This window comes from Perissodus microlepis, chromosome 18, assembly GCF_051167445.1.
Source record: "Perissodus microlepis isolate ML-2025 ecotype Zambia chromosome 18, ASM5116744v1, whole genome shotgun sequence".
NCBI classification, from domain to species: Eukaryota; Metazoa; Chordata; class Actinopteri; order Cichliformes; family Cichlidae; genus Perissodus; species Perissodus microlepis.
Window position 1 is genome coordinate 13,045,012 of NC_140478.1, and position 25,521 is coordinate 13,070,532.

Sequence of the window (25,521 nt, forward strand, 5' to 3'; positions counted from 1 at the left end):
GAGTGATAGTTTCAATGCCAGTCTAGGGGTTAAGGGAAGGTGGTATGTGTGGTTTTGATCTTTATCACTTTGCCAATACCCTCAAAGCAGCTCTACTAAGGAGTCTCTTCACTTTTCTTTTCACTTGTTGCTATAATTTTGCCAGACAATAACATCACCTAACAGTGCAGTGTGCTAACAATTAACAACCAACTAACCAGATGTTAAACTAGCTAGCACATCTCTGTATCCTCCAACATGCTGCTCAACCAATCAAACGACAACATGCTTAGAGTAGTACCACTCAAAACTATGCTGCTAATCACTGTCCTAATCACTTAAGCTAACTCAGTTGCCTCACCTGCATAACTGCCAAAGTGCAGTGTAAAACCTAAAATTGTAACTGATATTTCTTTTACTGTAGTTATAGGTAAAGAGGAACATTTTTATTAACTGACCAATGCGTTTCAGCTTGTGGCCTTCATCAGGGTCATGATGGGTCAGGATGGTGAGGAATACCCTGATGAAGGCCACAAGCCAAAACGCATTGGTCAATTAATAAAGTTGTTCCCTCAGCAACCTTTAAGTGTTGCTGGAGTTCCTGCATTGTTAGTTTCTCATCCTCTCCATGCACCTTGGAAGTAGGTGAAGTTGTTGCTATCCTTTCACTGTAGTTCTAAAATTAATATGCAATGACGTTATATATTTCCATTATGGAGATTGCATGGTAATTTTAAAGAAAATTGGACATCACATGGTCTGGCTTAACAGCTTGTTCTGATATAAAGCTGACTTACGCCTAAAATAGCAGAGAGGCTCACGTACCGTGTTAGTATCAGGGTGTAAAACCTGCAGTGTTTTTTTCTTTCTATTTTAATGCACAAGTCAGGTTCATGCAAACAGTCTACTTGTTATGGGTGTGCAGAAGAACAGACACATCTCTGACTGATCACCATGATAACCGGTGACATTTGCTACTCACGTACATCCAAAAATTCTAGATAAGCTAATGTTATAGATAGTAATTGCATTTGAGAATTATCAATTTCACAATCTGTATGGGTTTTTTTCTTTATTTGTGACGCACATAAAATGCCACAAAAACACCTTATGGTGCACAGAAACCCAAAATACAAGTACATATTATAAGATGTAAATATGCATTATATTAGTTGTATATTATATGTTAACATGTAACTTTTTCCCCTAATGACTGTTTGTTAATGGAAGACTAGTTTTTTCCATGAGTAAGAACAAAATCAGATAGAAAATTCAGAGTAGGTGTTGTTGCTTTCAGCATGAGCATAAAGGTTTTAAAAGTTTAATTGTGCTGGGGCAATTTTTTTTAAATATAGGTCATATTCCTGCAATATTTTTGCATTTATGTTTCAGGGTCGAGTTTGGTTTTCTCTGAAACTGGGGGCCTGTGATACCACGCTAACCACCACATCCTGAGTATACTTGAGCAGGTGGGATGAGTTTACGCTTGCAGGGTCTAATTTAGCAGAAGGCTAATACAGGGGCTATTTCCTCTCTTCTAAGAACATTAGGCACATTTCAGTAGTCCGTGCAACATGAAATAGCTGACACAGACAAATATGTACAAGGTGTATTTATAGGAATACTTGAATACTTTGTCATACTTTTGCCTTAACAATAGAAAAAAAATACTGTGTGCTAGGTGACAGATGAGAGATGAATGTGGATATAAATAAATGAGAGATTTCAGCATCTTTTAACTCACTGTTTTGGTCCTACAGCCTGCGGTTTTGAGTCATTCCTGCATTTGTCATCTACCTCCACAAAGCATGTAATGAGGCATTAAAAAGGATTGAATCAAATCCATTGATAAAAGGTGAAATCTTTGGGGGAATGAATCCTTAATTGATTTCACATTTACAGCAGCATTGATCTGGCCAAAGACTTTAGCACCTAATGTAGGTTAAAAAGCATTTCAGGAAGTTGTTCATAGAGTTGGGGTCAAAAGGCGACTCAGGAATCGTGTCGATGCAAAAATTAACTTTTGACCTGCATTTGTTATTAAAACTGATAAAATAAGTAGGCCGAGGTAAAAGGCAGGACTATTTTCTTCATATAATCTTACGTCTTTTTGCCTGCAATAGTACACATTGCCACATATCCTCTAGTATTCGGCACTACATATGCATTTTGTGGTAGACCCGCACAGAGGAAAGTGCGACCTCACGTAGTTCTTTTGGCTCCGTGCAACGTGAGTATAATTTAGTCACTGAGGCATAGGAAGTTATTCATTGTCACCTTCGTACTGCACATGCATGCACCCACACAAGCATTTGCAGTTTTATGAAAAAGTGTGAAAAATAATGCAATACAGTACAAAGTAAATAAAACTTCACAGAGATTCTTCTGAAACCTACTGTAAACTGAACCATGCACGGTACTTTTTGACTTGACGGCACATGAATGTGACAACTGAAAGAAAAGCCTTAGCCCCAGTGGTTTTTTTGCAATGTTTACGCCACACTTTTGTTTAACTACGGTTTAATTTGTAGTTTAGGGTTTTTGCTTAAATGTTTAACAGCTCTGTCATACAAATAGCAACAATGGCGGACCACTAAGGTGGGTTCAGGGCTGGGAAAAACCCATTACTCTTTAGCGCGAGTAAAATGTCTCATCGACCTCAAACGCTCTCAGCCCCTCAGACCTCCCCCAGCTCTAGCACACTGAGACAGAGCTGTACTTTCTCTTTCTACCCACACATAGTAAACGTGGTTTTTAATAGCTTTTTTTTTTTTAATCACACATCATTGTGTTATAACACCGGAATGGAGGAAACATGCAAAGTAAAGCCCCTAAAACTTCCACCTGGTCTGCCTGAAGCCCACCACGTCTTAGTGAGGGACATGGAACACGGTGACCACTAAAGAAGCAAAAATGATTAAGCTGTCAATGCAAATGACTCAGCCTAGATCGTGAGAAGATTCAGACTTTTGATCAACAAAAATGTGTCTGTTTTGATGTTTTGTTTGCGGTTTTAATTATGATTTATGAAAGTGGCTTTAGAGACAACATGTACTTATGTCTATTTTTATGTGTTTAAATCCCCGTCATTTTGAAAATTACATATTACACCAGTTATCTATGACTGCAGGTAATAGGATAGTTAAAATATTAGAAACATTAGCTCACTACTACACTAGTTGGCAGGTCATCTGGTCAGTTTGTTGGTCGATATGCCTAAATTGAAAACCATTGGCTGGACAATGCCCACTCTTGCTTTCATATTGAGAAACACACTGAAAACCTTTATTTTTATTTATTTGAATTCTTCCAAAAGAGACAATCACTTAATACATTTACTAAGTCTTTACTCTGAATCCTTCCTCTCTGCAGTCCCTAAACAGTGCAGACTTGAGGATGGACAAGGAGCATTTGGGCCTGTCCATGCTTAGTTGTGTGAATTATGTTTCAATCTGTGTACAGTCATTGTAAAATAGAAAGCACTGCAGTGATCAGTTCTAAAGTTTTCTGTATCAGAACATTTAAAAAATTGTCTGGTCCTAAGCAGGCCTTAACTTTAGGTAAATACAGCCTCAGACGAACAACAACACATGACATGTTACACTGTGTCCTTATTTGTTTAACAGAAACTTGGACAACACAAAGAGCATCTCATTATTATGGCTTGCAGAGCCACCCTTAACAGCAATAACTTAAGGTGATCATTTTCTGTACTTCCAGTCTGTCACATCATCGTGGAGGAATTCTGGACCACACACAGTCCACACACACAGTTCAGTGAGGTTTGTGGGTATTCAGTTATGCACAATTATCCCACCACAGTTTTTCGGTCAGGTTGAGGTCCGGACCTTCACTAGGCCACTGCAACACTTTGATTCCTTTCTTCTTTTAGCCATTCCTTGTACATTTGCGCCTGTGCTTGGGATCGTTGTACTGATACCTGACCAAATTTCGGCAGAGCTTTAGCTGTCGGACAGATGGTCTCACATTTGACTTGAGAATACTTTGGTTTACACAGGAGTTCATGGTTGACTCAGTGACTGCAAGGTGCCCAGGTGCTGTGGCTGCAAAGCAAGCCCAAACCATCCCCCCTCCTCCCCCTGTACTTGACAGATGGTATGAGGTGTTTCTGTTCATGTGCTGAGTTTGGTTTTTGCCAAACATCCCGTTGCACATCGTGGCCGAACATCTTCACTTTGGTCTTGTGTTGAAGATTGAGTCTTGTGGTTTGCAAAGACTCAACTTTGCAAAGCCTCCTTCCGTTAGAATTTATTTAAAACTTCCCCAACCATATTAACAGTAAAATGCTTATCATCTATTATTCCATCATTGACGATCTATTTAGTAAATGTATAATAAAGCCTACTAAGCCATTGGACATCACGCTTACCTTTACTTAAGCAGCATTTTAAATCACATTTAGAAACCTTCTAGTATGGTTTCTGTCTCTATTTTAGTAAAGGCCTTGAACTACAAATGTTTAACACCTGGCAGATCTTTTAGATGTGGGATTTTTTTTGGATCGCTTCTCCGTTTTAAAACTCTCTAACATCAGTGCTGAGGGTGACATTCCTCATCGACTTAGCCATCTTACTAAAGGAACGTTTTGGTTTTGTCATATTCTCATGAAGATGAGACATTTAGAAACATCAGATAAAGAGGTGAAGAAATGCTCAAGATTTTAGCTTTTCTCGCTGGACGCACCTCGATGCAATAGCAATCTTAAAAAAAAAAAATACAGTCACCACAATATAGCCATTACAGTGTGACACCTTTTATTACCCAATCTCAATCCATATCATTTCCAATATACGGAAATATACAATAACATTTTATTTACATATTTACATGCATAAATCCAATGAAGACATTCAATGTCATATTAACATCACGAAAGTTATATAAGGTAGAAAAATGAGCAAATATTCAAGGTCCGTGGCAAAATCTGTAGTTTAAATAGTAATGTCAATTTTGGATGAACGTAGATATTGTGTCACTATTTCTTTGCCGTGTTATTTCGTTTTTGCCAGTCTTTTCCATCAAGATAGGCCATGCTGGTCTGCGTCCATGTTTTCGAACTGTCCGAGCAGATTCTCCTGCCACTAATTGTGGTGAATCTGTTGAAAATCACAAAGAGAGAAAATTAACAGTCAGCAAGGGAAGAATATACATGAACAATTTGGGCTCAACATTTTAAAAACTTAAAGATACTTTAATATTGGATCATTTTTCTGACTTACACCACTGCAGGTATAGAACACGACGGTGGCTGCTGGATGTAGTATCTCTTCAGCAGGTCTCGATGGATTTGGGTGTTCGAGGTTTTCTGACAACAACTTGAAATCCCACCTTGAAATAAAGATAAAAGATTACAGTGTTATCATCAGCATGATCCAAATCTAACATGAAATCGTGCAAAAACGAAGTCAATATTCATCCATAGAAGAATCCATGCATTACCTTGAGCAGCGGCTGTAGATACCATGATAGCTACAAGCAAAAGCGAGATAATTGTAAGTCCCTTCATCGTGTGGCCGTAGCTGAAACAGATTTGACTTTTGCACTGCTCTGCAAGCCCTTTTAAAGACCACCGACACATTCAGCATTCAGTTATTCCGCTTGCAGCAAGGTGTGAAGCACCCACAGATACGCACACGGCTGGAAAGTAGTAGAACAATTTCCTCCCACAACAGCTCACCAGTGTTGCACTTTGTTTCTCCACTCTCATCAACGGTGGTCTGAGGGTGTTAAGGCATTTTCCACTGCAGTTGAATGTGGTCTGTAACGATCATTATAATTTATTTTCATAATGAAAATTATATGGAAAATACCTGTAGCTACAACATGAAGATCTTAGAACACCATCTTAACAACTATGGCAAGTGGATATGATGTGATTCCTTTTTGTTTCTTTTAATTTTTAATTAAAAAAGTGATTTGTTGACTCCTTCACATAGTTTTATTTCCATCATTAAGTGACAAAGAAGCTGGTGAAATATATAAGTACTTTGTTAAACTCAAAAGAATCTGGAAAATGATGTGGAAATAAGGACTTTAATGTAACTGCATATGTTATGGTGAATTCCTCTCACTTTCTAGCACGGAAGCTTTCTACTGTTAGGTTTTTGAGGTGAGCGTCTCTTTCTCTGTGCGCTCAGTGCCGATGTACTCATTTCTGCAACCACACTGCAGAAATACATTTCCCTGTGTCGGTGTCATGGCATTTAAGAGTATATGTGAGGTTATACTTAAATCGGCACTCGTGCAGTGATGCTGGAAATGTTACATCATCCCACTTTAACCTATATGGTTTAAGGTCATGCATTCTTCTGGAAGAGCATAGGAGGAGTTATATTTAGCTCTGTTGTGTCATGGCTGTTGTGCAGTTCGGCAGTCATGGTTGGAGAAGATATGAATAAATGTTATGAAGTGGTAACATCACTACAGCAGGTCACAAAATCCCACACCTGGCATCAGGGAGACGTGAGAGCAGTCATTCTTTCACAAAAAGAGAAAGACTTCTTTAATTAAGGTGATACTAACATTAAACTAAAGAGTTAACATCCTCATGCATGTATGGAGACTCTGTATATTTACAAGGGTTAGACCTACCAATCATACAGAGTGGTTAAGGAATTAAGGAATTGTTGCATTTTTCCAAGCTATCCATGGGAGGGCGCTGGCACTTGAAGATATCTGTGAGGAGAAGGAAAGAAAACCTGCAGAGGTCAAGATGCAAGGTACCCAAAATGTTTGACTGACATTTACGACATATAAAGAGATCTAAATGTTTGCATCCAAATGTAAAATGTTGTGATTTGAATAAATAAATTGTAAATGTTTTTTTATGCTGCTGTTAGCTTACACACTGATAGCCTGTTGACTCATAGCTGTGTTTTCTAATTTAAACATAGTTTATGTTATAAATAAGAATGAAATAGAAAGATCTATAATTTAATGTGCAATTGGAAAATGAATCTTAGCTGGATTTTGTATTCTTTGCTGATAAACAAAGTTGCACAAATCTTTTTTTTTTTTTTTTTTTTGCTTTTCTGGCACATTGGTCCCTACTTAACATGCTCCAGTGACCATTTGATGCTTCAGTCTACCCTAGGTCAGAAAGATGGTGGTGCTGTTAGTGTGGCAATGTAAGCAATGTAATATGAACTCGAACTTGTACACCTCTTTGTAACCTAAAGCAGCGGTCCCCAACCTCTGTATTTATCCGCAACACCTTAAAGGCCGGTCCGTGAAAATATTGTCGGACATAAAAAAGGCGCAAAAAAGGTTGGGGACCTCCGACCTAAAGAACATTTAACCAATGTCCGGTGTTGGTTGGCGATTACCTGTGCAATGTTAAGAGGGCGTTACTGTACAAGAAAACCTTCCAAAAATCAAATCATGTATAAAAAATCAAAAATGTTACATTTTTATTGAAGAAAATTGAAATCAAAGCTTTCCTTCTCACATCACAGGATACATCACTCAAGAAAAAACTCCATTAAATACATGTACTAATTAGCATTTTAGAGCCTTTTTGGGTCTGTGTTTGGTGAAAAGGGTTTCTGTCTGATTCTGTGTCAGTGAGGTCAGTGCAGCTGTGCTAGCACACATGAAATACCGCACGGATTTATTAATGTAGATAGAAAACCACTGACATACAGCCAGCTCAGGGCAACAAACAGGGTGCCAGTGACTAATTTTCTGCAGAATTTCAAAATGGCAACTAAATGATATGTTGTTACACTTTGGACTAAGCTTAGCAACAATCTAGCCATCTTAGATGGTCTAAACTTTAGACCATCAAAGATGGTTTGCAATATTTTAACAGATGTTATGATGTGTTGAAGATGCAACAGTATAGAGAAATAACCAAAATGAGGCAAAGCAGATTACATGAACTTTAATTTGTGAAGCTGAGACACTGATGTAAACTGCTGACTAAAGACACACACACACAAACTCAAATCTGTGTAGAAGTGAAAGAAAATTTGAAACAGGAATGCTTTGGCATACTGAGGAACTGTTCACGCCCTACTTTCACATTAACTTCATTCATTCTGTTGTATTAAAAAGCATTACAAAGGGCCAGAAATATGCAAGGCTCTGCTTGAAACTGCTGCTTCCTAATTTATATAAACTCACTGATGTGTTAGATTATTGTCCTGCAGTATATTGTACATTGCCAAAACACTGTATCATGGTAGAGATCTTTATCATTGGTGTACATCTCATGATAGCATTGTGTTATGATGCATCTCTTACTGTATGTACTCTCTGATTCCCACTCCTAAATATTACCTATTGCAGTGACAAATCATAAAGCAATTATTTAACAGTTGTTCATAATGTTTAACCCCTTAATGCCTCGCGTATCATATTTGATACTGTGACACAGGACCCACATACACACAGGTCTGGGTTGTGCTTGTAACTGTGCTTTATTGAAAAATACGCTGTGTTTTCCTCCAGCGGTTTCCGGCACCAGTTTCGGATGCAGCCACTCCATCACTCCCAGTGAGTGATCCTTCTCACTGCCAAAGACATAAGACAGGTCTCCCTCATTAAACAGTCCTGTACACCTGTTCCTTCCCCGCCTCCGTGCTGCCCTGTTTCAAAATACTTGGATTTCTGGTAGTTATTTCATGAGTCAGGCTTTAAAGAGTTCCAGGCAAAAACATTTTTTTTCTCATTTCTAACAATTTAGTGGTACATACGTGTTTCATAATATTTTTTTTAAATAATTTAGCCATGTGTGTTTTACTTATTATACTTTAAAGAACACATAGGTATTTGTTTAATTGGTATAACACAAAAAGCACCATGGATACTGGCATTATGCTGATATGAACGTGGACTCTTTTTTGAGGGACTTTCCATCAAGATAGGCCATACTCATCTGTGTCCACAGTCTCATGGTGTCAGAGCAGATTCTCCTGCCACGCACTGTGGTGAATGTGATACAAAGTACAGACAAAACAATGCGCTACAGCTTTTCTCAAAAGAGCATTTTTAGACTTCAGGCTAAGCAGTTTGTAAAAGCACTGTTTTAAAAAACAAAACAAAAAAAAACAAAACAAACCACTTCAAGATGAGCTGTGTTCACAAATCTAATACTAGATCCCATTTCTGACTTACACCACAGTAGTTACAGAACATGACGGTGGCTGCTGGATGTAGTAACTCTTCAGCCGGTCTTGATGGATTTGGATATTTGAGTTTTTTTCACAACAACTTGACACACCTTAAAGTAGAGACACAAGACTGTAATGTTGTATTCATCATTACCATAATCTGAAATCAAACTTATAATCAACAGAGTCGACATGAACACGGACAAGCTAGTTCCTCATGCATGCAAATATTCAAATTAACCTTACTTTGAGCACTGCATTCAAGGCTACGAAGCACAAGTGAGAGGAAGACAAGAATTAGCATTGCCTATCAGAATTGTAGTCTTAAGTACAAGCCTTTTAAAGACCAGCAACACTGAAAGCATACACCTACACTGCTTGCATACTTTCCCCACTGGCACTCTGAGAAATTTACAGTATTAACTAAATCCAATCCCTGCATTACTCATCACTGGTGGCTGGAGGTAATTTTTCTGCTGTTGTAGTAGTTAAAATATTCACACCTTCTTAGATGTTAGATCACTTGCTTTACTAGGTTTGTTTTAAGGAATCAATATTTTTGTTGACATTTTCAATCAGACCAGTTTTCTCCTTAAGTAGAAACCCTAATTTATAATTGGGGTTGGATGACTGAAATAGTCCAACCATTTGGGGTCGGGGGAATAGCCTCATTGGCAGAACTGCCATTTATGGCATTCTCTGCCAATCAAGCTGCATGGCAAGTAGGCACTAAACATCACTGGGACTTCACACCAAGCTCATATAGTTTGTTTCGGACAGTTTGTTTGGCAGCTTCTGTTCTGTCTTGCAAAAAGGAGCAGATACAGGTACGTCTGCTGTGTTGGTGCTCTCCTTTAGTTCAGTTCTCCCTGTGTAGTGGCACATATCCTGGTATCAGCTCCATACACTTGAGACTCTGCTGGAAGACAAAGCACACCTTCTTGTGATGGCATATATGGCATATATTACATTAAAACAAATATAATATGTAAGAGATCCCTCATGAAGAACCTACATTAAAGTGCATTTTAGAATAATTTTAGTTGTGTGTTTAGTGAAAAATTGCTTTCTGTCTGATTCTGTGTCAGTGAGATTACTGCAGCTGTGCTAGCACACATTACTCTCACCTCTTACATTCTGCCACCACAGGTATTTATTAATGTCTATAAAAAACCCAACACAGATGGCTGAGGGAAACAAATAAAATGTCAGTGACTCATGTTCTTCACATTGCTAGCTATATTTTGACTGCTGTTGAAATATGTGTTATAGATGCACTAGTAGAGAGAAATAACCAAAATGGGGCAACAAAGCTTACATGAACTCTGATTTCTGAAGCTGACACCTGTGTGCATTGCTGACTAAGTAGCCAGAGATGGGACGTAACCAAATACAAATAGTGTTACTTTTACTCCCAACATTTTTAAACCAATGTCTGTAATATCTTTTCTCCTCCTTGCATTTTCAAAACAGACTCGTTACTTCGTTACTTCTTCCAAAGCATTTACACGGGTGGGGGGATTTAAACCGGAAGTACAGCAGGGGTGTCCGTATGCTGTGTTTGTGGTACTTCCGACTCTAGCTAGCGCTACAGAAGAGAAGGAAGCATTAAGGAAGTGAGGTTTTTTTTCTGTGTAGATCCACAAATAGCAGCAGGTTAGCTGATTACAGCACCTACACTAACCTACATAACAGATTGAAGCTTTCACGAGAATTCAAATTTAGATTTGAATAATATTTGCATTCTCCTGTACTAATATTGTTTTATATTATGTTATAAATGTTATGTTGTATATTATATAGCACAAGGTTCAGTTACCGTTTTGCAAAAATGATTATTAGAATTGTCCTTCAAGGAGCTCATTTTTACTTTCTTACTTTGAGTACATTTCAGAGCCTGTACATTTTCACTTTTACTTGAGTAAAGAGTTGCTTCAGTACTTCAACTTTTACTGGAGCTTTTCTAAACCCAGGTGTCTGAACTTGTACTTAAGTAAAGAAAGATTCTACTTTTGCCACCTCTGTAAATGGCACATATGGACAGGCCATCCTGAAGGAGCTGGTTTGCTTGTGCTGTTGCCGATGCCATCTCTTACTACCACTACTGAGAGGGACACTAGCATCAAGCGTAACGTCACTCAGCAGGGATAAGGAAAGAGTAATGGTCTGTGGCCACCATTCCAGAATGTGGTTTATTATTTAGGACAAACTGAAATCCCCAAAGTTGAACTCAGTGTATTTGATCTTACATGAGAATTATTATCTAAGTACTTTTTGTTTTTTGGCTAAACACACATTTGTGACATTTCCTGCCATAATATCAGTCCACTCTGTGCAAGCAGTGGGGAGTCATGCCACCCGTCTACAATGCTGCTGGTAAATTCACCAACAGACACTTGTGAAACACATGTGGGATGAGGTGCCACATGGTGCTGTTAGTTTCGGGTCTGAAAAAGCAGTTTTTGAATAATTGTGTGGCTGCCCCCCAACTCTATGTGCCTCACAGTGTCTTTGTCACATTGTCCACAGAGTAATTTCTGGAAGTCGGGCTTCTCTGTGCGTTTTTCAGCAGCTGTGGAAAGTGTGCCTCAAGGACTGCATTGTTGTGAAGTTGCCAGTGCACCGTGGTCCTTCCTGTTTCTTTTAAATCTCTGGAAATGTCAGTGGTGACTCAACTCCACTCAGGGGCTGCTTCCTTATGATTAACCTAAAACAGAAGTTTTAAGCTCCAACAAAAGTTGTAGCCCATAAAGATATGGCACAGCAGATAGTAGTCTGGCTGGATTCCTGAATGATCACATGCAGTGACACCTATAATGAAATAGTGGATTTCATTGTTAGATTGGGAACCGTGGTGTTGGATACAACCTGTCTTTTTCAGTTTCTTATGGTCATGCTTCCTTCCTCATTGTGAGTTATCATTTCTGCTTTCCTTTGACAAGTATTTTTAACATTATTGAAAATGACCAGATCCAGTGAAGTATCCCATCAGCTGACATTACTGTGACTTGATGTCATTGTGCTGTAAAGCATGTTACAGAGCCAAGAACCTTTCACATATTTAGTAACTCTTAATCTCAAAAGTCTGCTACTAATCCCAGTAAATGAAGAGATGACACGCTGCGCATTTTGTTCTGTAGCTATTTGAGATCTCATAATATTTCACTTTAAATGTTAAAGTTAAATGGGGAAATATCTTTTAGCATTTTAAACCATTTATACAGCTATGTCTGTAGAGGATAACTCAAGACTGAGACCATTGCATTTATTCATTTCATTAAAAAATACCTCAATATTCTTGTTAGTGACACGGTTATATGTTTAATATGTTCAGGCCACACAGTGGTGCAGTGGTTAGTACTTTGTGTCATATTAGTCAGATGGGCCTTTCTGTATGAAGTTTGCCGTTTCTTCTTCCATCTTTGTGTGTTTCTTGTGGTTGCTCTGGTTTTGCCCACAGTCCAAAGACATGCTTGTTGGGTCAACTGGTGAGTCTAAATTGTTCTAAATGTAGTTGTCTGTCTCTCTGCTTTAGGTCTGCGATGGGCCGGTGATCTATTGAGCCTTAAACAGTGAGAACATTAGGCAGCAATCTAAAAGTCCTTGTGTAATAAAGGCTACATTACAATGACAGCTTGGTGAGATTAAAGTGAATTGGGGGTAACTGAAGGTTAGGAAGTGCAGACAAGAGGACCTTCTGTGAAATGATAAAAACCTGTATTTGAAAGCAGTTGTTTCATTTATAACAATGACAGTGGTTCCCTGAGCAGATTAGACTTGGGGATATCAGAATATCAGATTCTAATGAATGTTTCTGAAATACAAAACATAACAAATACAATCTGAATTCTTTTTTCACAAATAATCTCCTAATTGAAAGACTAGTTGTTTGATCTTTGTTTCTTACACATGAACCACAGGCCAAAGCCTGTCACTGTCAACTGACTTACATAGTTAGAAAAGTTATTAAATATATCCTGTTTACAATCAGCACAATTTTATATTAATTCACAAGGCAAATAAGTGCTTAACTTTGGGTGACGTCTTTGTCATGTGTTTATGGTTAGAGATTTGACCAGATTTGCCTAAATAGTGGCCACAGACCTCTTACTTCCCTTTTATGACAGGTAATCTTTAATGAACAGAAATTTCAAATTAAAATGCAACATTTAAAATATCCAACACATTATTTAATATTAATAAAATGGCGAGCAGGTTCATTCTTTCTTCTTTTGCTTCCAAAAAAAGCTTTTAACTACAAACTTGGTATTTCAAATAAAAGTAAATAAATGCTCCAATTTGAATATGTTATTATCATTTTATAAGAAAAAATATAGTTGTAGGTTTGCATTTTTTTTTTTTACTTTTCCTACTTGGTTAAATCTTGAAGGATCATTGAACAAGTTCAGACATATAACTTTACTTAGAAATGACGGAATGACCAAATTTGGATGGAGGATGCTCGGAAATCGGTGGTTTGTGGTGGAACCCTTAGGAAATGCTTCCTTCCCTTTTCCTTGTACTTGTAATAGCTGTCAGCATCAGAAAAAAAGAGGGATAAAAAGGAAGATAGAGATTGTGTCAAGTGGCGTTCCTGATATGACGCGTAATTGCTTAAATCAGCAGATTTAACTAAAATTAATACCTGATTATTAGACAAAGATTAAAAACTGTCAACTTTAATTTCAGGTTAACGATAACAGTTATCTGAATGCAAATGCTCACCAACTCAATTTATCCATACTGCGTTCTTGCTTACCTTGTTAACAGTAATACTGTGGAGTGTTGCTGAGCAGACACATACAGATGAGTAAAACAAAGTCAGTTTATATACTTTACTTCATGTTTTTAACTGCAGTTTAACACAGTACAAAGACTGTAATACTAGGAAATCAAGCATAATAAACAAAGTTTACCAAGTGTCCTTTAAGTGGACATAGTGTGCTTTAATATAGGATCAGAATAATTATCACTGGATTGCTTCAGGTGTGTGTTATATAATATTTGCAATGCACATCACTTTGTTATTTACTTATTAAAGGTAATATTAAAAAAAGTAAAATAAAAAGTCATGAACATGATTTCTTAACTCCTGTGCGAAAGTGGTGATGAAATTTATTTAAAAAAAGGAAATGAGAGTCTCAGTGTCACCCGAGTCGTCCTGTCCCCCACCCTGATGCAAATGGATACTGTAGAAAACCCGAAGACACAATTCATCCGGTCAGTATGGCCTGCTTCCTCTTTTTTCAATGGGATAAAAGCCAGAGGTCTGCTGCAGGGAGCAGACTTCATCTGCAAGATCTACAGGTCACCTGCTGCAAAGAACCTCAGAAAGATCTTACACGATAACCATGCAGCTGTGCATCAGAAGACTCGCATGCCAGGCCTTTCTCGTCGGGGTTCTGTTAGTGGCCGCAGCCGCTGGTAAGTTTCCTGTCAGACTCCTCCGCAATATTGTTCTTATATTTATACTATAGTTTTAACTCTACAGTCCTCTGCTATGACTATCATTACTTGTAAAGAAATGTGTTTGAAATTCTGTTTTTGTTTCCTAAAAGCAGAGACCAAGACAAGTGACTGCTGCAAAGTGATCAGTCTCAATCCCATCAGCGCTCCAATCATTGGCTACAGGATGCAGAAGAAGAACCCACCCTGTGTCAACGCTGTCATGTAAGATTTATCTCCCTGTTTTATCAAAGAAAGACATGATTAAAACATTTTCTTGGAAAAGCAAGTTTATCAAAGTAAGCCGAGTGAAAAATATGGGCTCAAGTTTGAGTTTTTTTCTTTTCTCCACCCAGATTTGAGACAACAGAAGGGGAAGTCTGCAGCCACTGGAAACAAGACTGGGTATATGAAAAGATCAAGGAGCTAGAGTGAGTATGCCTCCTTATCTCAGCCTGTTTCCTGTTTCGAGAAGTTATTGGTTTCTTTGCACATGAAGTTGCTGAGGTATACCACAAGCTTGTTTTAACCATTATCCACCTGTGTGTTTTTTACAGGCATGCACGCAGAGCAAGGAAGACTGCTCTCAAAACTACTGCCACTACCACTACTACTACCACTACTACAACTTCCAGCCCATAGAGAGCATCCTTCTTCACTCTAAACAGCTAGAAACATTTGTTTTAATCTTAAATAATTTAAAATGCTTTCTAATGTTATCTGTATTTCATATTTATAATTGGCGGTATTTATTTTTTCTGTTGTCTCTTTTTCTTTATGATTCTCTGCCTATGATAGTTGTTTGCTCTGTGCAGAGACACATCTTTATGAGGCATGATGAGATATGGTGTTTGTTATAAATAAAAGGACTGATCCTGTCATCTGTCCACAGTCTTTGTTATACTTGCCAATTATCTGGTTTTGTATTATTTATCTATAAAATGTAATCTTGTCTAAATCTAAGCTTATAATTAACATTTCTGACTTTATTGAACATATTCATTGAGAAGACACCAAATATGTGAGCATGTTACTGTTCATATTAGTAATCAGGAACTATTTATTACATTCATATCAAAGCCTTTAGTGCTTATAGTCCCCAAACTCCTCGTGATACACAGAGAGACAGAGATGGACAACAACTATATAACTATTACCGTTTGATTGGCATAAATAGATTAACTTAAATGGATACATAGAAGCAGATCATTTCAAAATGTTTTATGCACCTTAAACATATTGTAATGACTACCAAGGTGTACGATGTACCTGACTAAGGTATGTTGTTTTAATGATTAATCCTGCCATCTAGTGGGTGCTTTGATTGATAGCCATGTTCTTTCAGTCGAACAAGTGTCTCATTGAGGGACTTACCTTGTCAGATAAACCCTTTCAGGTGTACACAATGTGCTCATGTAGTGTCATACAAGTAAATACACACCATCTGCATCATTTATGGATCTCCTGTCACTCACTGACTGGAAAATATTCCCTAAATCGATGATTGTGTTTCCGTCTGAACTAAGTATATGCAGTTGGTATATTTTAAGAGATTAATTTGGTTACGCAGCAAATCCATTGCTATGAATAAAACAAAAAAGGGGTTCATATAAACATTTATTGGCAGACTGATCAAATAAGCACCATCATTTGTTTAAATCTGTTCTTCTCAGTTTTGATGCTGAGTACTAAGTCTGAGGCTGAAGAAGTTAAAGGATAAAGTAAAAGATAAGGTAAAGCACAGTTTGTCAGTCAGTTTCAAGAGATAATATCCTCAGCGTTAACTTGATGGCACAAGCTTGAGATTCTTTTAGACTAAGATTTGCAAACTGAAATTTTTTAGTCTGTTTTTTGCTAATTGCTGTTAAGGAAAGCCTCTTTTATACAGAAAAAATATCCACGTTGAAGATATGCGTAGCTTATTTGAGAGTTTAGAAATGTGTTAAGTAGGATGTAGAATTATTGTAGAGACGCTGACACTGCCCTGGATGCAATAAAGGCCCGAGTGTGTCATGAATTTAGGAGTAGATTTCTAGGCGGCCCTCCCCCACTTTGAACTGTGAAAGTAAGACAAAGAGAAGTTAATGTTGAGTGGAAATTCCCCAGGGGAGACCTGGGTGCGGGCCTCAGTGTTTGTAATATGTTAACTCTGTTTTCTCTGTTGTGTAGAGGAATTTGGTGTAGCTTGGGTGAGGAGATTACTTTTATGACCGGCAGGAAGTCACGTACACAGAGACACACACACAGTGCTTTGACTGTTATGACGCACCCACACCTACATGCACAGTCACTCATGTGCACTCACATAGACACACGGGTACGCGCACACACAGGCACTCACATGCTCGTGCATACTAGGGGTGGGTTTTAATAATCGATTCATCGATTAAAATCGATTCTGGCTTGGATAACGTGATATCGATTCATTAAAATCCTGAATCGATTTTTTTATATAAATGTATTTTGCCCGAAATTCCAGAATCTCAGGTGAAACATCACAAAATTTTGACAACCACCAAACAGCTAAAACAGTAAATGAGAGCAGGAACACGGCTTCTGCACAAAGACGTAAACACAAAGCGCGGACCCGCAGATCAGAATCAGTGAGATGTCGCCTTTCTCACCGACGGCACGGACACGGTCGGGGCTGAAAGCCGACAGCTCGCTGATTCTGATGTTTCGGCGGGTCCGCGCTTTGTGTTCACGCCCTTTTTGCGCTGATTCTAAAGCTGTTGGTTTGATCTCTCTCCAAACAATATTGACCGAACCAGCAGCAAAAGAAGATCCAAACTACGCTTCACATAAACATCGTCATGAATTCCCTCTTACATTTGCTGTTTTGCTTCCACCACACTTCATGCACAGCTCTCTCTCTCTCTCTCTCTCTCTCTCAGTGTACTTCAAGAACAGTTTCCCGTCTATCCCCGAAATCTGTTTTCTGCATTATTCGTTTGCTTGTTACGCACAAGACTACCGTTATTTACAGCGCTGTCGGCTGATGTTTTTTTTTCCCTTTTACTTACTTCCGAAAAGAAAACCTAATTTCTGCCGTTCAATACTGAACAAATTTAAACTTTTTAAAATTATGCAAAATGCAAAACGCTTAGCTGTGTCTCTAATAAAACCGTTGTAACTTCAGAGGTAATGTTCATATGCTGGTTAATGGTTTTCTTTCGTTTTTGATGTACTGTGGAATATTTTTATAAAATCCCAGGCCAGGAAAATCAGCTTCATGTTTTTCTGTGTTTTATCTTCAGCTACTTTGACACAAAGGCATCTGCTGTGATGCTCACACCTTTGATAAAGTCTCGAAACTGTCAGCTTCCTTTTTATAGATACAAAAATATGTAAATGTACTGATCTGAATTATAATATTTCTGACTGAGGCAAAATTTCCCAGATTCAAATCCAATTGAATCGAATCGAATTAAATCGAATCGTGGATCGAATCGATTCAGGACCTTGTGAATCGATTCTAGAAATCAGTGACGATACCCAGCCCTAGTGCATACACACACAGACACAGAGTTTCCAGCACACCATGAGGGTTTTATGATGGGGTCACTTCTACAAAACTGTGTTTCACAGACAAAGCATTGAAGATCTGCAGAGGGACACCGGCCTTGCATGTCTTCCCTTCTAGAAGATGCATGCTTAAATGAAGATGAATAAAGGTTTTGTAAATGACTACTGAGTTCCGTTGCCGTCTCTGGATGCCCGAGGAATAAAAAGAACCGGGGTGAAACTGATTTCGTAACAACGTCCATCACCAGCTGAAGCGTTTCCAGTTTTCTTCACTGATGTTTTACCTCCATCTGAGCCACCCTCGGACATGACCAGTTTTAAACTAAAAAATAAGTAGTTCTCCCAGGTGATATCCCAAAAACCAAATGCTTTTTATTCAGATTGATCATGCCTGCAGAGATCTTAAGCAACATCTAATTGATATTTAAATGTTAGTCAGCATCTCATACTGGAGTATTTCCAGAGTTTCCCTCACCCACTCAGCTTTCAGATTTGCACACACCTATGACCATTATATTCAAATATTATAGAGTGAGACTTAGAGGTTGCAGGCAAAGTTGGATGGCTTGGAAGAGAGAGTATTACATGATATATATGGTAGTTATCACTATATTTTGCATCCCCTGATACAGTTCAAAGGCACTGGCTTCAGCTTGTAGCTTGCAAAGCGTGCTTTGCTCATGTGGGCATCTGATGCACACACACATGCACCCACAGGACATCATAAACATCAATCATATTGGCATTATTGACTGACCAAAAGTTAAATGTGACAAAATAAAGTTAAAGGCAGGCAGAACTGAACTTAGCATGCTCAGTAGGAAACAGGAGAAGGGACATCAGGGTGACCATAGCTCTTGGAGCCATGTTGATAATACAAAATACAAACGTGGCAGAGCATTCACTGACATGACCTCTGCACATATATATGAAGAGTCACTGCACTACTGATGCTTTTTTTGTAGCCTGTGGCTCCTAAACTGGGGACAGGAAGCCCAGTGTTGTTTCACAGCAACCAATACTGCATATTTTGCGCCATGGTTACAATTTAGACATGTATGCTATTATGCAACCCTAATAACACTGATGAATTCAGTTCATATTTCAGTAAAATTCAGCACATGGCTGCAACTTTATCTCTCAGTGTGTATGGCTACATAATTACACCTGAATGCAATTTGTTACACATGATAATGTCTTATAGTGTTGCAGTGCTACAAAAGAAAAAAAGACTGGCATAGCCTTGTTCATGCAATATTTTGACATTGTAGCATACACCTGCTGTCAGGATGTTTTACATCACCAGTAACTTTGAAATTGTTTTGTGGTGAAAACTCCCCGCCCCCTTCCCCTGGTTGCCGTGACCTATTTAGTGTGCCAAAAGGGGAGAACACAACTGCAGCATCTTCAAGTGGTAAATGCTTTCTAGCATACAGTTTATGTGAAAAACAACAAGTTGTTAATTAATAGATGCAAAATTAACACCTGAAATTAACTTCTGCAATAATAACAAGAGTTTCTGAATGTTTTGCAATTAACAGGAGTTTAATTGCACCACATGCTCTATGTGAGTGGCCTTTTCAGTGGGAAATCAGGAGTGTGAAGGCCAGCAACACATCACTACCACTTTTGTTGAAAGGAATTCATAGCCTTGCTCAAAGACACTTCAGAAGCACACATGCTTGTTCACACAGTGTGGAGACAGCTATAGAGAAGACTACTACTCAAATACGTGTTGAGAGTTTTGCTTGGTTAATAAACATGCTCTTGCCAGAAACTGCTTATTCATGTCCAGCCTCACAGAGCAATTTATGTAATTTTCATGGCAAATGTTTTTCCTATTATGTGTCTTTGAGTATAAGGTAATTCATTCATTAGAGAACAACAAAATGTTTGAAAATTCCTTATTTTAACTCTTTTATTGTTCCAGCAAGTGATGTCTGTTATAAGTAACCCGATTATAGGTGAGACATCATCTTGTCTGACTTAGTATTGACTGTTGTGAGCTTTGTGTCATTATGGTTTGCCTAACTCCTGCCCTTCTTGAAAGGTTTCCTGGTTTGGCAACAAAAAGCTTTAAGGAGGACAGGGTGACACACGCGTCCGATTTAGAACATCACACATACACAGATCGTGTTTGATGGTATCCTACAGCAGTTTTCGTTTCCATTACCTGTAGGGGGCAGTGTGGGCATTGATTAACCCCCAGCAAGACTAAATCAGAATTAGAATTGTGTTTATTTGATGAGATGATGAAAGATAGCCTTTATTTGTCAGTTGCAGGTCTTTTGCCCACAACCGAGATGACAGACCTTGCAGACCGTACATACAATACAAAAACATCACATTGGGGAGACAGGTCAGGCTAGGTAGCGAGGAAAAAAACATCGAAATGTGTAACACAAAAGGATAATACATGAATGCACAGATATCAACACACCATAGCACAATAAACACAGACAAGCAACATGGGAAAGTGTTCCAGTGTGTACATCTGATCTGGGACCGCTGCAATCTTTCGACTGCGCCTCCAGCTGACCCGATGTCCACATCAGAGGGGAGGTAAGCGTTGGAGGTGGCGTTGGATCCGGGGTAGGGAGGGTGATGCGTCAGTGAGGGCTTATCAGTATCAGTATATGTATGTGTGTGCGTGTCCATAGTTCAGCTGAGACAGTGTCCTTCGCCCTGCCAGGCTAAGTAAACAGTCTTCCAGCCAACCCAGGTGGCCTTGTAGGGAATGGGAAGGAACAGACTCAACACAGTCGTTATCAGGGAGTTTTTATTCGGCTGCAGCCTTGAGCCCACAGGTGGCGCCGAAGGGGTAGCCGGATTATGATGGTAATTTTTCTTTTGCAACAACTCATGAGAATTTCAAAGCTGTTCTTTAACACTCCAACACTGGTCTCTCAATCTCCCGTTGGAGAACCGCGAGCTTCCCCATGATGGTATCAAACTTGCGTTCCGTGGTGTTGTCATTCTTTTGCTCAGAGAGCCGATTCTGAGAACTCACGACTGCAGTGAGCTGCCAAGTATATGTGCAAAGACATACAAGGAATTTGGTTCCGGTAGATGGTGAATCTACATCTAAATCTTATATACATAAAATACAGAATGACAGAAATGAAATGAATACCATAGAATGTACATAAGGTGCAGTTCCAGTCTAGCAGTGTGAGCAGTGTGACAGTTCAACTGTTTAGGAGGGAGTTGGGGGAAAGAAACTCCCTATGTCGGGTGGTCCTGGTCTACAGGTTTCTATACCGTCTGCCAGAGGGCAGCAGGTCAAAAAGTCTGTGTCCAGGGTGTGAGGGGTCTGTGATGATTTTCCCTGCCCGTTTCCTGGTTCTTGAGAGGTACAGGTCCTGGATGGAGGGCAGTGGGGTGCCGATGATCTTTTCTGCTGCCCATACAGTCCACTGCAGTCTGCACCTGTCCTGTTTAGTGGCTGCACCATAAGCGCTTAGCGATAAAGTATATGTGGTCACTTATTATCACCCACAGCAGCACGATTGATTGTAATGTCAGCAACAAAAATCAATTTATATATGTAAAATATAATATTATATATATATTTTTTTTTTTTTTTTTTTTTTTTTAATTATCCCCACTTTGTTTCTGCATATATAGTCATATGCATGTGAAATACACAGCATGTTCTGATAAAGAGTAAGATGGCATGACTCAATAATTCCTGCTAATCCTCCATAAAACACAGCCTCTTACTATCCTGTCTTATTGAAAGACACTTTTTATGGACAAGTATTCTAAAGCTGAAACAACTGTTAATGAAAAATATCAGATGTAATTTTAGTGGTTTATGCTCTTTTTCTCTTCCCCCCCCCCCTTTTTTTTATGTTTATAGTTTATTGACCAAAGTATTAACTAGTTAATTCAGTAAGTTAATGCCAGGTTAATCAGAATACCCTTTAAATTCCAGAATAACATAATGTCTTAAAAAAACTTTATCTGACCTGATAATTAATTGTTCAGGTCTGACTATTTATTGCTCTTTAACAGCTCCTACTAGCCAGCTGTACCTGCTAAATTGTTTGTCTTTTGGAACAGAACCAGCTGCAATAAAAGTATTTAAGTATAAACACTGTAGTTAAAATATGAGCAAATTAATGCTGTAGGTATGATAATCATCCTATCTTTTTAAAAGAAAAAGATCTAGTTCAACTCTTCTTTTGTAATCTTTCTTACTTATTGAAATCATAAAAGCTTACTAAGCAAGTTCAGACATGTAACGGAGGATGGAATGACCAAATTTGGATTAGAGGACACTCAGGAATCTGTGGTTTTTGGTGGAAAGCCTTAGGACCGCTTTCCTTCCCGTTTTCTTATAATAAACATAACTGTCAACACCAGAGAAAAGGGAAGACTAAGATTAGTGATAGGTGTCAAAATTAAATATTTCTTTGTCATTGTTAAAATATATATATATATAATAAAATTCTACACACTACCTCGAAATGGAACAGATACAAATAAAACACACACACATACATATACACCTCAAGATGTTCACATATGTTTAAGATGTGAGTAAAAGGAGTACAAAAAATGATGATAAGGACAGCGAAACAGTGGTGAGGTGTACAGTAGGAATAACAGATGGGTTCAAAGCGGGGTTGGGATTACATCAGGGATCAGCTCTGAGCACCTTCCTGTTTGCAGTGGGGATGCACTGCTTTATAAGTACCAGCCCATTTACCAAGTCAGTAGAAGCAACACAGTTCCCCTCCTACAGGGCAGGATGATGTCTTTGCAGTCAGTTTGTCACTTCGTTATTTACTTTATGTGCATAATCAGAGTGTGGTTTGTGTTAAAAGCGTGGGTGGGGGGTATGTTTTTGTTTTTCCCATGTAAATCCCCTATCCCCCACAGCAAACTGAGCCCTGCATTTAAAAACAAAATAAGAGTAATAGTCACAAACACGAGTGCTGAAGTCCTCTGTCAAAGTCATAATGAAATAACGTCAAACGGAAATGCAGTGTCATCCAAGTCATCCTGTCCATCACGCTGATGTAAACAGACACTATAGAAAAAACTAATACGGAATTCACCCAGTCAGGCCTGCTTTCTCCATTCATGAGATAAAAGCTACAAGTCTGCTTCAAGAAGATCAGTTTTCTCCACCTACAGGATCCTCTGATCAGCTTATACAGAAGCCATACAGCTATGCATCAGAAGCGGTCTCTGGTAAGTTTCCCATCAGACTATTATTGTTACAATTTACATTACAGTTGTAACTACAGTTCTCTGTTTTGGCTGTCATTACCTGCCAGAAAATGCAAGGACTTTTCATAATATTGAACAGCTTTATTGTTTCCTAAAAACAGACAAGACAAGTGACTGCAGCAAAGAGGTCAGTCTCAATCCCATCACAGAGGAAGAACCCACCCTGTGTTATGTAAGATTTATTTCCTTATTTTTTCAAAGAAAGACGTGATCAAAACATTTTACATTTATAATTTTGATGCAGTTGGAAAAGCAAGTTTATGAAAGTAAGCCAGGTGAAAAATATGGGCTCAAGTCTGATTTTTTTTTTTCTTTTTTCCACCCAGATTTGAGACAACAGAAGGGGAAGTCTGCAGCCACTGGAAACAAGACTGGGTATATGAAAAGATCAAGGAGCTAGAGTGAGTATGCCTTCTTATCTCAGCCTGTTTCCTGTTTCGAGATGTTATTGGTTTCTTTGGATATAATGTTGCTTAAGTATACCTCAAGCTTGTTTTAACCATTATCCACTGTATTTGTGTTTTACAGGCACGCACGCAGAGGAGTAAGACTGCTCTCAACTCCAGCTGATAGAGAGCATCCTTCTTTATTACAAATAGAAACGACTACAGACATTTGTTGTAATTTGAAATACTTTTAAATGCTTTCTAATTTCATCTCTATTGTATATTTATAACCAGTGATGTTTATTTTTTCTGTTTTGCCTTTTTAATTTAAATTTCCGCTTATGGTATGTGCTTGCTCTTTTCAAACACACTGTATATCTCCATGACAAGAGTAATACAGCTGAGACTTTTATGGTGTTTTTCATAAATGAAATGACTGATCCCATCATGTATCCACAGTCTTGTTGTTATCTGATTTTCTTTGCTCAGTTACAACTCCTTTACTTGACTTCACTGAACACATCCATAAAACAGAGAAGTAATGCTTTGAGAACACACCAAACCCAACATTTGAATGCAATACCAGCTGTTAACAGTTACACTGCTGATGGAAGAAGTAAGCAATTTGACATCATTCTTCCGTCCTGAACCACTTATCAGCCATCTTCTTAGGATGTCAGTGACTTTCTTGAGGTTATTCCAGAGCATTTAAGCCTGGGCTCTGTCAGATCTCTCAAAGTGTCGTTCTGTAGTGGATTAACTTCAGTCTTTACAGTCATTCTCCTGCTGCGAACTTCTAGTGAGCTTCTGGCAAAAGAAACCACAAAGCATGATGCTTCCTCCTTTTCATGTTGCTGTGTGTCTTCCCATGTATGTCTCATTTTTGTCAATCTACAAAAACAGGTGAGTGCTGTTGTGCGCCTGAAGCATGCAAGCTTTTTTCTTTTCTTTTTTTAGCTTCATGGTGTATATGCAACCCTGAATTAGTATTTATGTGAGGTGGACATTTAAAGAGACATTAAACAAGTCAAATTATTCCTTTAAATCGCTCTTATTCTACTTGCCTTTTTTAGCTCACAGCAAAGTAACTTTAATACATGACTAAAAACAACTGGTTTAATGAAACTGTGGATATAAACTCTTCTGACTTCTCTCTGTTTGTGAGGCATAGACCTTGAAAAAAAGAAGAGCCTTGATGTTTTGAAAATAGAGCATTTCAAAAAATGTTCATGTCCTTGTAGCCAGACTATCAACATCTCATGACGCGGCAGACAATGGTGTTATTCTCAGATTCATTCTGCCCTCTAGTGGGTGCTTTAAGTGACTGCAGTGCATATTCAGTCAAAGGACTGTGTCACCGTGCATGACTGGTACACCAACCTCTTGGGGTGTTAATCTGAAATAGCACAGGAAACTGCCTCCCTAACAGCCATGTCATACATTTACATGAGCTCAGAGATCAGTATTGCTCATCGAAAAGTTTTCACCATCCAACACTTAAGTACAAGTGCTTAAAGTGTTCCTAACTTAACTCATTAATTGATTGGAAAATATTCTCTAAATGAATGGTTGGGTTACCTGAAATATTTTGTGAAACTAGTTAACAAGTTCTAAAGGCACTCAAATAACTTTAAAATCCATTCAGTGAAAGTGACATGGCGGATTTTAGTTACAATGCTGCAATTTGACTAAAGAAATGTAGACAACAGCGTTACATTACCCTGAAATAAATTCATTTACTTGTCTGAAATGCAATATATGTATGTTTTACCTCATTCATTTGTTTACGCAGCAGATTCGTTGCAGTGAAT

At 38.4% G+C, this 25,521-nt stretch overlaps 2 protein-coding genes across 3 annotated transcripts; one reads left to right on the forward strand and one right to left on the reverse strand.

The window, feature by feature from the left end:
• Nucleotides 1-4,731: 4,731 nt before the first annotated feature.
• LOC146367456 (monocyte chemotactic protein 1B-like) lies at nucleotides 4,732-5,545 on the reverse strand. Its single transcript, XM_084913350.1, has 3 exons — nucleotides 5,440-5,545; nucleotides 5,220-5,328; nucleotides 4,732-5,096 (listed from the first exon to the last, which is right to left on the reverse strand). The coding sequence occupies exons 1-3, from the start codon at nucleotides 5,504-5,506 to the stop codon at nucleotides 4,976-4,978; spliced, it is 297 nt and encodes a 98-aa protein (XP_084769476.1). The 5' UTR covers nucleotides 5,507-5,545; the 3' UTR covers nucleotides 4,732-4,975.
• An 8,625-nt stretch (nucleotides 5,546-14,170) lies between these two features.
• LOC146367457 (uncharacterized) lies at nucleotides 14,171-15,439 on the forward strand. 2 transcript variants are annotated; one of them, XM_084913493.1, is made up of 4 exons: nucleotides 14,171-14,537; nucleotides 14,675-14,783; nucleotides 14,915-14,989; nucleotides 15,116-15,439. In XM_084913493.1, exons 1-4 carry the CDS (start codon nucleotides 14,465-14,467, stop codon nucleotides 15,198-15,200), a joined length of 342 nt encoding a protein of 113 aa, XP_084769619.1. In that variant the 5' UTR covers nucleotides 14,171-14,464; the 3' UTR covers nucleotides 15,201-15,439. The 2 variants fall into 2 exon arrangements, with proteins under 2 accessions (XP_084769619.1, XP_084769618.1); XM_084913492.1 differs by having other exon boundaries at nucleotides 14,373-14,537; nucleotides 14,672-14,783.
• The last annotated feature ends 10,082 nt before the right edge of the window (nucleotides 15,440-25,521 follow it).